A 12,766-nucleotide genomic window follows, 5' to 3' on the forward strand; every position below is an offset into this window, starting at 1 on the left:
AAAATTATAGTGAATCCCACGAAAGCGGGGAGTATTTTTTAGTACGTTCCCAGGGGCAAGAAGGGCAGACAGCGAGTGGTAAAGGCAAACAGGCATTTCACGAACATAGCTGCTTCAACACCCAGAAGAATGAAAGAGAACTTGCAGGATATGAACCAACTTAACTAGCTGGGAGCAATTTTCTGTTCTAATGGGAGATATGGTGCTGGTAACTAGGTCCCAACAAAATTTTTCAGTAAATCATCAATACACAAAAATCCATTTTAAGACAGCCAAACCCACCTGTGAACACAGTTAATTAACTTTTGCTTGAAAAAGAGAAAAGGTGAAGAGTGTCAATGTCAGTCCCAATAGATCTCAGTTGTTCAGGTTAGACTCACAAGGATACCAACATGAAGAGAAAGAGAGGGCTGCAATGACTGTGGTGGATACATTCATATCTAAAGCAATAAACTCTCTAGATCAAATTAATCAGTCAATTATTTGGTGTGCCATATGTTCCAGCAGGTTTTTAAGCATGCAACCCTTGCTTTAGAAATTAATTTTATTTCCTGAACATTTGCCATTGAAACATTTAAAGAAAAATGCAAGTTGTAATTGAAAAGCAACTGCTGTTTTCCATTGTCAGGAAATGAAACAACGTTGGGTCTTCAGGTTTTGAGCAAATAAAATCAGTTTTGTTTAAAAATAAAGTTGCATTAAACTGAAATTTTCTCACATAAGTCTGCTTAGACCAGAAGGTATTTTTATTGAAAAAAGTATTTTTTCCCAAATGATAATGTTTCATACCTTATTTGTTGTATGTATTTTTAGAATGTGTTATGTATCACTAGATAACATTTGCAGACTGTTCCAGTTGCCGAGGTAACTATGTTATTTTAATGATCAGTGGAGAGGATCATTATGTAAAACATTATGTTAATTTCAAACGCAGAAAATTGATGTCTTGCTGTTACCTTGAAGCTGCACCTTTTTTTTTCCCCGCAAAGTGCCTTTTTCCATGAAAATGAGTGGTGTAGCTAAGTGCTCAGATATCCTTTTCATACTGATTCAAGTTGGCTTTGGAGGCAAGTAAGACCAAAATGACACCTGACAATGAACTAACAGCAGACTAACAAATTTCAAACCACCATGGTTTGTACAGAAATAGTACAGGAAAAATTGTTCCGTATCATTTTATCTAATATACATGGACAGTTGGTGGGAATTTTAGGAACACACCTATCTTACATAATTTCATTTTCAACTTTGAAATAGATTATTGCTTAGTTGTGGAAATCAAATTATAAAGCACATGTAAGTATTGTTTATGCTTAAGTATGTGTGTTATCCATGATACAGCCAACTGATTAAAAGATTAAAAAACTTATATTAAAATTTTTCTGCTTTTATTAAACTATGTATCTACTAGATTACTAGATTATACCAGCAGTACAAATGCCATGCATTTATGATTTTATTGCAATCATAAATGCTCTTTCTGAGGCTGCAGCAAGAACCTTGCTGATGTTAGTAGCCCATGGTGCATTTCTGTCCTCAAACCTGCTTTCTCCATTAAAAAAAAAATAAATAAATCTGTACATTTCAAAATTATCATAACTAAGTCTCACACAAATTCTAGGACTCATAACGACAATTGCTGCTACAGCACACCAGCCTTACAAATGCAGATTGTCTTAGGCTACCAAATACAATTCAGCTTTGTCACCACAATCTTCTTTTGCCTCTTGGGAGTTCTGCCTACAGATTGTGTTAAATTATGAACACTTCACTCTTGAGGCGGAACTGCATGGTTTTATGTATTAGAATGTGATATGCTCAGGACATCTGAAAACTCCCATATTCTCCTGACACCTCATCATAATCACCTGATCCATTTTAGAGTCAGTGAACTCTTCTGACAATGCTCTAAGTGCATTTTGATGGAGACTGTTCCTCTTCACTCCATGGAGCTTATCCGAATCCTTTCCCAAGGATTTCCTCTGCAGGCAAAGCTCTGACTTCAAAAGGCGATAGCTCTTTCTCAGACTCTTTACCCATAATTACACCTATTACACTGTTCTTCTTCTATTTCAACCTCATGACCTCGTGCGAGGTTTGCTGATTTGTATACATCCCAATGAGTACTGCAAGCCAAAAATGTAAGAATGTGAAAAACCAATATTGTACTAAATCAACTAGATACTGTAAAAAGAACATACGATGATACAGCTGGGAATAAGTCACCTATTAACTAATAGGATTAGGAATTAATTTCCCCCTTCCAAGAGCTTATGCCTCACTTGTCCACTGTGTACAATCAAATACCTTCTCCTGAAAAGCTTTGCTTTCGTTAGCATGATGAAAATAAGTGGGCTAAGTTTTCAACCCTTGTAATGGTTCAAGGTTTCTGATGGGTAGCCTTCTGCTAGAAAATGCTGATTACACAAAATCTGTTTCAAAGAAAAATTATTTTTGTAGAAATTTGTTGACAGAATATAATCAAAACACATATGTTATCTTGTTGACTACTGAAATACACTGGAACATGATGTAAAACAAGTAAAGTCAAACAATGGAATAAAGCAAAACAATAATGAAACAGAACTCCTAAGTGTACATTTTATTTTAAACATTTTGATAGGTTCTTTTAGAAATTGTAATACAGACTTTTCAGAATTTTTGTTTTATGGAAAGTTTAAATTCTTGTAGGGGGAAAAAATGAAAAAAATGAGTATGTCAGATCAATTTTTAGCCTAGTAAGATGATTCATGTGTTTTTGGGAACAGGCACTTTGAATTATAACAGTGTTGTTAGATCACAGCTACATCATATTTTTAATCTTTTTGTAATGGGTTTGTTATATGAATAAATACAAGCATAGAATTAGCAAGTAAGGATTATTTAAGAAGTGCTAGCGAGAAAAAATGAATTTTAAAAAGAAATATGAAAAAGGGGATCATTAAGTACAGAAAAGAAGCCAGCTGTGTTAAACCTGCTAGAGGTGAAACACCACCTCTGCTCCACTGATGGAGCAGAGCTGTAAATGGTGTAGAGCAGCACAGAGCGTAACAAGTTAGTAAGTGAAGGGCATGTATTTTGGAGCAGTAATTGACATGAGCTGAGAAATACAATAAGTACAGAAAGAATTTATAGAGAGTAACGACAGTAATAAACCCAGCAAGCTCAAGGATATGGGATATAAAACTGTATGTACAATGGGCCAAAAATGTCCAAGTTGCAATATTTATATACTACCAAAAAAAAAAGATCTATTTTAACTATCATCTACATTGTGTCCTGTATCTTTACAGAATCTCTGTATTCTGTCTGGCTCATCAACAAAAAACAAACACACTTTTCTCACAAGTCCGATACTGTCAAAAATGTGCAGACAGATGGGATTTTAAAGCACAGCAAAACACAAACTGAGTTAAAATTCTTACTGTCTATGGGGATTTCCAATCAGTTCTTCCCAGAAAAACTGAAACACAACTTACAGTAGCCAGTTTACTTTAAGAGTGTACGGTGACTGAATAGTAACTTGCAGGTACAACCTTCTAATTTATATCAAATATTTAAACTGTATCTTTGCGGCACTACTGACTTCTAAGCTATCCACAGTCCCCAAATACTTCCTGGCAAACTGGAAATATTTAATGTACTGTTATTTCTCTTTGTTTTTAAGTTTTGTTAATTTGAATGTTATCAACACAATTAAATGCTTCATTAGAGGAAGTCATTAAATCAAGCATTCCATGTCAGAAAATAGGGAACACTTTTATTTGCCACCTTTCTTCAGGTAACTTTATGTGTGCATTATGATCATCTTTGAATTACATTCAGTACATATTACTTTGTCAAGGGTCTTGCCTGGTTCATCGCCCAGGGTGGATACCCAAGACGGGGAGAATAAGGCTGAAGGTGTATTCTCAATCTGGAGTGTACCAGAAACAAAGTAACTAATATTCATAGATTTGAACACCTGGAGTTACTGTTCTGATCATCTGCTCTGCGATCATCTAGGCTCATCTCCACAGTAACAAAGACCACACAATTTTCTCCAGACCCCCAAAAAGATTTAGAGGTTCTTTATATGTGGTTTATATAAGCAAGTCATCCAGTGCAGAGCTGAAGTTTCAAGAGTGCAAGATTCAGCAGTGCCTTGTATAAATTGCTTCAGCGCCCATACAAGAACAAAAAAGGGGTTTCATTGTTCCCAGCCTGAATTTGTCCAGCTTCTGCTCAGTCCTTGGGATCTTCTCATATGCCTTTGGTACATTGAAGAGCTCTCTGCTACGACAAATCCTCCTGCATAGGTCCTTAGATGCCATCATCAAGTCACCTCTTCCTCCGCCCTCAGCTGAGCCGAGCAGGGTGAAGGCATCAGCTCCACACGGTGAGGCAGCCGCCCAGGCCTGCAATCGGCCCCCTGCTCCTCGCTGAGCTCTGCCCCACTGCGCACACAGGCACCTGCAGGTCCCGGCCGCGCCACACGCAGGGATGGGACCGTCGCCCTCATCCCGCGGGGCGCTTCCACCCTCACACCGCGCAGCCGCTGCCCCCCCCCGCCCCAAGCGCCAGCGCCCCCTGCGCGCACCAGCTCCTCCCGCCGCCCCCGCCTCGGCTCAGGGAGGGCTGCGCCCACGGCAGCGGCAAGCGGAGGCCCTGCCGCCCTCCCCGGGTCTCCGCCTCGTCCCGACGGCTTGTGGCGGGAAGGCCGCCCCCACCAAAGTCGAGTCCTTCAGGGAGGCCGCAGGGCCCGGCCCCAGCGCTCCTGTCCTGAGCAGGCCCGCCGCCCGACGGCTCACGGTGGCCCCGGCGCAGGCCGGAGCGGAGGGAAACGGGCGGGCGGGGGGTGCCCCGACGGCACCGGGCGGAGCGGGGCCCGGCCGCCCGCGGCAGCGGTCCCTGCGCTCGCCCCAAACGAGGGTGCCCTCACGCCGCCCGGCCCCGCGCGGTGGGAGCGCTGCCCCTGCGGAGCGGACGGCGGGGGCGGGGGAGGTCGAGGTCGGGTGGCCCCGCGGGAGGGCGCCGGCCCCGCCCTCTGCCCGGGCGGGCCCCTCCGCGGCTGGGCCGGGCGCCGGCCGTGTCTCCCTGCAGGGCGGCGCTCGGCGCGGGCAGGTGCGCGGCCGAGAGGCGAAGCCGCTGCCGCCCCGAGGGGACGAAGGCCGGGGAAGAGCCGCTGCGGCGGGAGTCCCCGGAGAGCGTCGCCCTTCTCGCCGAGCGACCCTTCCGCCCCCGAGGCAGCGGCGGGAAGGTGATCCGGAGAGATGGTGACTGTGGTGACGAAGCTGGTGCATTACCTGCACCTGAGGTAAGGGCGCAGGAGCTCGGCGACCGCCCTGCTTCTCCCGGCGGGCGCGACACCGGGGCGGCCCTGCGCCCGTCCCGCCGGGCCCCGCCGCGGGGTCCCCGCCGCCCGCCCACGCGCCGCGCCGCCGCCAGCGCCGGGAGCGATCGGGGGGCGAACTCCGGCGGCTGCGGCAGCAGCGCTGCGGGTGGCACGGGCGCGCGTGGCAGCGCGGGGGCGCGTGGCAGCGCGGGGGCGCGTGGCAGCCCGGGGGCCGGCGCCGCGGGTGGGCGCGTGCCCGCTCCCGCAGCCGCTGCCTGCCCCGGCAGCCGCTCCCACGGCGCGCCCGCGGCTACGGGCTCCTTCCAGCCGAGCGTCCTGCAGCGCCGCAAGGCGCGTCGTGGGAAATGCCTGTTACTAGTTTATAGTCTGGGAAGTTGATGTCCCTGCAGCGCCTGTGTGGCACACTTAGAATAGCATGGATTAGACAAATTGCCTATTTCTTCTTTTTTTTGTACGACTTCTGGCAGGGTACTCTACTAAGCCGTTTTTCCCGTTGTTATCTATTCTAATTAGAATTTAGCAGATAAATGCATATATTTTTGCTCCGAGGGGAGAGAAAGCAAAGAAATGTGCAGTCCGGGTGGTGTTCCACTTGTATTCTGTTGAATCACGATTTTTCTCCTGTATATGAACACTTAACGTGCATCAAAAGACTTGATAGAAAACATGAAGAAAATGTCTCAAGAGAGAGCATACACTAAGCCAGAGATTTAATTTGTGAAAGCAGTGATATTTTTGTGCAGCATTTTCATGTAAGGTGCGCCAGCTCTAGCAACTGATTTCATTAGTTAAATTTTCCCAAGTTAGCCATCGGAATGAGTGGAAAAAAGGACAAACTAACTTTTTATTGATGTGATTTAAGGCTTGTTTCCTAGGATATATGCATTTTGTAGACTTTTCTGAACAACTATTAAAATAATAATACTTTGGCATGAATTACATGAGAGAAGCATGTAATGTCACCAGTTTCTAACCTGTTTTTTTGCAATAGGATATTTTATCTTCTAAAACTGTTTAAACTATCCTGCAAATCTAACAAAATCACAGCCCTAATTTTATAAATTTGTGGAGTTTTATACTGGTATTCCTTTGCTGGGCAAGTAGAGAAGGAAGTCAAGATGGAAAAAATTTTGCCAATTCCTTATGCCTGCCTCTCTTCCCTTGTCCTCCTCTGAACAGTGGTTATTTGTTTAGCAGCATATTACTGCTGTTTTTGAACCAGGGCTTCATGGCTCTATTTGCATTATAAACACCAGTCAAAAAAAATCTCAGCCTCAAAGACTTTATAATATAAAGGGAATTAAAATAATGCAGACAGATGGAGGAATGCAGCAAAGTGATACAGTTATGTTCTTAAACCAGCAGCAGCCTGATCACTGTCAAATGTTTTGTAGATATCATGAGAAAAGATGCAGAAGCTAACAAGTTTCATAAACTTAAAGGAAGATTTTCTCTTACTGGGTGAGCATCGAGGCATTGAGAAAGTGTGATGAACATATCTAAAAAATTAATAAATGCATGGCCGGTGGCCTGGCTGAAGGCGGAATTCAATTACTTTAGTGCCGACTGAAAGATGGCAATAGAATTAGGGAAGATGTTTAAAAGTCCAGCAATTCATTTCTATAGTAGAAATAGAGCTATTGGAGATGTGGCTGCAAAGGGACTCAGTAAACGCAAAAGGTGAAGAATTTAATTTTACTAGTCCTGAATGAACATGAATTAGGATAAGTTTCCGTTTGCCAAAGCTGAAGAAGAGGATAGATACTTTACTGAGTAATGCTAGAGTGATAAATAGTGGCAGTATCTGAAAGGACATAAATGAGTAAGAGGTGTTCCCTGGAACTGGTACACATCAGTGGGACAGTGCATTTGCGGGCGGAACAGATCAGGGAAGGGTGCCAAACAGCTACTATTACCTTGTGCTTACTCTGTGCCTCCATTAGCAAGTGACCAGCAAAGTAACAATGAACACAGAAAACAGTAAAGTAGAAAATAGAGTGCATACATATGAAGTTGTCTGACATATTCTTAGAATACTATTATTTCTGATTAAACCACTTTAGCAGGCTTTTGGCTACCTATGCTGTAATATTTTTTTCTATACGTGAGGATGGAAGTAGTTAAAAATCAGTTAACAGCAAGGAAACTGAAAAATAAGCTGTTCAACTGCGTTAAGAATAGTTAGGCAGCTGGTGTGCTGGGAAAATGCTTATCATCACCATTGTCCCTTTTCTCCCCCAAGTGCCACATACACAGAAATGCTAAGGATCCATGGACTGGATTTTAAGGTTCTGCCACAGTTAAGTAAATAAATATTATGCTGATATGTCATAAGAAAAAGATATTTGAATGTGGGAAACTGTACTTAAGTTCATAAGAATACAGTTTGTGACAAGATTAGACTGTGCCAGTAAAATAGTACACTGGGCAGCCCAAACAATTAATATAATCAGATCCTTAGAGAATCACAATTATGCCCTTAATTCAGTACTTACTGAGAAACAGATAATTAATTCAAATCACTGTAGGACTTCACAGTTAGAAATGTGGACATCATAGGAATCTGCCTTACCTTTGAATATGACACCTTGCAAAACATAGGATCCCAAAGCTGCAGGAATTTTACAACCCTGGGCACTATACAACTATTCTAAAAAATTACCTTTCTGAAAATCAGAAGTAAATACATTAAATGCAGTACTGATACTTGCTAGAGGATGTCATGTAGCAGTACTTCATCTCTTACACTTACCTTGATTAATTGGCCCTGATAGAGGATGGTTGTGTACCCATTTAAGTCCCATTCAGTTCGGTCATAAACTTCTGATTAATTTCAGTCAGACAAAAGCAAGCTTAGTGAACGGGAATGGATCAGCCATGGAAATAATTGCAAAAATACTGAATTACATTCTGAGCAAGGCGAGATGTTTTCATATAAATCTATTTTATGTAATTATCCCTACATAAATAAAGATTGCATACCAAGTGAAAGCAGAGCAGCATACAGAAGATGAGATGAGCAGTGATCCTTGAGAACAACAGACAAAGGAGATGGCGGCAGATAGAGCAGCTCCCAAGGACAACAACAGGCAACATGAGCAAACTGAACACGAAGACATAGACTTATGAATGTAAGACATTCACGAGGGGAGTGAACATTTGATGCTACCAGATTTCCACAGTAAACTGTATTGCAGAAATTCGAACTGAAGCATGGCTGTGGTAGTTCCTCATTTTAGGAAATGAAAACAATTAAGCTACACAGGTGGAAAAGAGCAGTACCAAGCTTGAAGTGCTTTTTTTGAAGTTCAGTATTTATTACGAATTAATTATTTGTTTTTATAACCTGTCTCTGAAAGCGGTCACATGAAATGCAACAAGTTTCTTAATTGAAGCAGCAATTAATAAGAATATTTTGGAGTGATCATGAGATCCCTGCTTTTATATCTGAAATTTTTATATCTTTAAAAGGTTGGCCAGCAAATAAAACCCCTTTTGCTAACACTGTCAGTCACATCTACCTTCACCCCTCTGATTCCAGCATATTTAAACTCATCAGGAGGTCTCACTTAGGTTGAGCACGCTTTGGTATCAGCAAGGACTTAAGGATCTGCCTCTTAAAAATTCATTATGTAGGTCTGCACGGTTCAAGATGTGGCCAATGGACTGAATCCTGGCTGAGGAATGTTTCTAGCTGGCCTGGCACATTTTGCTAAAAGAAGCCCGAGACCAAGAAGTTTGGCCTAAACACTACTGCTGCCACTCCAACACCTCAGTATGTGGCTGTGCATGGTTTGCTTGAGGAAGGAGCAGAGGAGAGAGGGGTTGGGGAAGCAGAGCAAGAGGAGCATGACTTCTTCCTGCTTAGAGGTCCAGCAGAGGCTGAAGCTGCTGATGTTGCTGTTACAAAAACACAGTCTGGACCTTTTGGTTCAGCATCCCTGGCTACCATACTTGGACAAAGTGTTGCCCTGTGAAATGTCTTTTTCAGAGATTTTGTGCCCCTCTTAGAACACCCCCGGGGAACTATCATGATTCATGAGTTCAGCTGGGTATCCTTGCCTCCACTCTTCTTGGGGCTTGATACCAGTGTGGCCATCTCTGATGGACAAGTAAATGATACAAGGTTCTGCTGAGTGCTACAGGTGAGGTTACACAGCACAGGTATTGTTTTACAGTTCCTTATGCTCCTGCACTAGCATACAAATGGTCTGCATGGACCACTGGCTGGTCTTCAATTCTCACCAACCCCTCTATCCCCCATCAAAGCCAAAGGTATACTCGTACATAATTTTATCTCATTTTTAAAATTACAGATTAAAACAATTAATATGCTTAGGACACATAGACATGACTTCCAAACTTCCAAAGTTCTTGAGTTAATTTTCTTTTAGAAGCTTAATATATCATTAATGTAAGATTTGTTTTATATTTAATGTAGCCACTCTCAGTTGCTTCTTCTACCCTAATGCAGGAACATAGCATGGGAGGATGCCAGGTTAGAAAGAACTTCTTAGCTCACTGAGTGCTACCTTGTGGCTTATAAAAAAATCTACCATCTCTAATCCATTTCATAAATATTAGGTTGTTTGTCCTTCTTGATGGGTGTGCTGGAACCTTGCTCCTCTTGATATTTAGAAATTAATTGCTAATTTTAAGCCTACATTTGCCAATGGGAAGTTTCTACACATTTCTTTTGTATTGACGTTGTCCGTTACCTTAAATGGATTTTCCCACCCAAGATATCTATGTTTATGAGTATTCACACTCACAAGCAGCAATTTTATTGTTGCTTCTTAGTTGCTCATGCTGAGTAGATTTTGCTCTTTCCCATGTGGTTATCCCTATTTGAATACATCTTTCTTCATTATGAGTGATCGAAAGTGACACTATTATTTTAAGTAATGTCTGATCAATGTCTGTGATGATATTAAAACCCTGCTAGCCTCATATAGCTAGATATACGTAGGACTGCATATGCCTTTTTTACTGCTGTACTGCACTGTCTGATGGTTGCCTTATCACCAATTAATATCTGTCATTTCAAACTGATGAGTCCCCTGGTTTATAGCATAAAATCTGGTTATTATGTCTATTAAATACATGCAATTGTGTCTCATTTTTATTTTTTTCAATCCTTTTATTCATCCACTTTTCCTATATAATATCCTGGACTTCCTTTAAATTGTTATCCCTAATTTCATACTATCAGTAAATTTCACATTTTTCTTTCTGTGCCAAAGTTATGAATGAAAATATTGAATAATACGATCATTAGTAACCGGGAACCTTGAGAAGTTTTAATAGGAAGATTCCCTTTCCCCCAGTTCATTGATTTGCTTTTCAGTCTAATGTATTGCTGTATCTTTTCAGCTAGTTTTTCCCCGGTTTACAAACTTGCACTGTTCCCAGTCTCGTGTTTGTGTGTGTATGTTCCATATGTGGTACAGTATCAAATGCAATACTGAAGGCCGTATAGGTTAGATCTGCTGCAGCCCCCCATCTTTAATGCAACAAGCTATTTTATTACCAAAATCTGGATTTACCTTGGTAAAACCATTGTGTATTTTATCCCAGGTTTCCATTTACCTCTGTGTCTCAAAATATCCTTTCCTTTGAAGTTCTTAAAAAGACTTGCACACTGTCAAACTCAGAGTAACAAGTGTAAAGTTGCCATTTTTTCTGAATTCTATTTGTTATGTTGACATTCTCTGGTAATTAGGCATCAGTTGAGCTGATAGATTTTTTTAATTACTTAGTATTGAATTCATAGGTGAATTGTTTCAATGTTTGGGGCAGGAGATTATTCTGGCTGGCTTAATTTTACCAATCCTTAAAAACTTAGCTTTATCTTGAATGCGATTTAATGTTATACACACATTTTCAGTATCTGTTTGGCCTTTGCTGTCATTCTTCTTACAGAAGACTGAGTCAAAAAGTTTTGGGGTAGCCATGCCAACATTATCTCAACTCCATTCTTACTGTGTAGCAACTTCATTGCAATTTCATTTCTCTTTTCCTTTATGCTGTCAAAGAATAGTATACATTTATTTTAATTTGTATTGCTAGGTCTCAGGACCTGTCAACTGTCAGGATTCAGCTTGACTTCTGGCAATTCTCATTTTATGCCTACACTTTCTAACCTCTAAGACAGAGCTTTCTCATCATACCCTCCCCCCACTCCCACTCCTTTCTTGTAGGCTTTTTGCTCATACCTTATACAGTGTTTTGATAGATCTATTTATTTTTTCAACCAAAGATGCTGCATACTTGTCAGTTATCTTTAGGGAGCTGCCAACTCTTTTTCTTCAGAGGATACCGAACATCTGAGAAGCCCATGGCAAGGCTGTAGAACAGAGAACTCATGGTCTTAGACTTGGGGATCATCTATGTGTAAGCTTGAACTCTCTGTTTATAAAGTGACATAGGATGAAAAAAAGGTATGCTCTTTGCAAAATGCTGTTAGTAACAACACACTATTTAAAGTAGTCAATTCAGCTCATTTTGACTAAAAAGGATTACTGAGTGACTGTGTATCAGCTCTGCAAAGATGTCACACTCTTTCATGAGCATATTTGGCTCAAAAAGAGGTATTTATTCATCTCTGCTTTGTAACAGCTTAAACCACTTTCTGACCAATCTGTGGTAAATGACAAAAAAATTCTCAAAGTGAATTAAGAGTGCCCATCCAGCAGTTTTCACTCAGTTAAACTTGACTAGCTCTTTGACTAAAGAAGGCCATCACCAATGTTTTGTTAGCATTTCATTTCTCACCGTTCTGCTCCATGTGATACCTCCCAGAAACCACACAACAGCAGGAGGATTGTTAGAGCCCAGGAAGCATGACATGGGGCACTCGCTGTTTCAGCTTTTCACCAGCCTTTCCAGACACAACAGAAGGGAAGAGAGACACTTGTACTATTTGGAGGTGGAGGGTGACCCTTGCCACCAAGTAGAAGGCTGGCTGTCAGACACTTCTCAGACTGTGTCCTCTCTTTCTGATACTACCTGTCAAGCGGTGTGTTCCATGTGGTGGCTTTTCCAGCATTGGAAAGGAGATGGCTGCAATAGCTGTGTAGTTATATCCCTATTTCTGTTACAGAACACAACGATAATAACTCTATGGCACACACATACACCTTCACTCCCTCACTGGTCCTGTTCAGACGCTTATTTCCTCTAGTCCTTCCTGGCGTATCCTCTCAGCAAAACTGACTGCAAAAAGTAATTGAAAAGCCTAATACTCCCATTTATATTTTTGCTGTGACAGTGGTCAATAGAATCATTGGATACTTGATTCTTATGTTGTAATAAGTATAAATTTTTATCAGCCTCGTTCCTCCTTTGTACTTTCAAAACCACCTTCATAATCTGACCAAAAAAAAAAAAAAAGCCAGTGTAGCCATCATAGACCACCAGCTTGGAGGGAAG

At 41.7% G+C, this 12,766-nt stretch overlaps 1 protein-coding gene across 1 annotated transcript in view; it reads left to right on the plus strand.

The window, feature by feature from the left end:
• Positions 1-5,104: 5,104 nt before the first annotated feature.
• The window catches only part of ARHGAP18 (Rho GTPase activating protein 18), a 100,722-nt gene continuing 93,060 nt past the window's right edge, over positions 5,105-12,766 (plus strand). The window contains exon 1 of the mRNA XM_040598888.1: positions 5,105-5,296. Coding sequence (XP_040454822.1) covers positions 5,253-5,296 — 44 coding nt within the window. The 5' untranslated portion in view covers positions 5,105-5,252. The remainder of the gene's footprint in view (positions 5,297-12,766) is intronic.

The sequence above is a fragment of the Falco naumanni genome, chromosome 6 (assembly GCF_017639655.2).
Source record: "Falco naumanni isolate bFalNau1 chromosome 6, bFalNau1.pat, whole genome shotgun sequence".
Classification (NCBI taxonomy): domain Eukaryota; kingdom Metazoa; phylum Chordata; class Aves; order Falconiformes; family Falconidae; genus Falco; species Falco naumanni.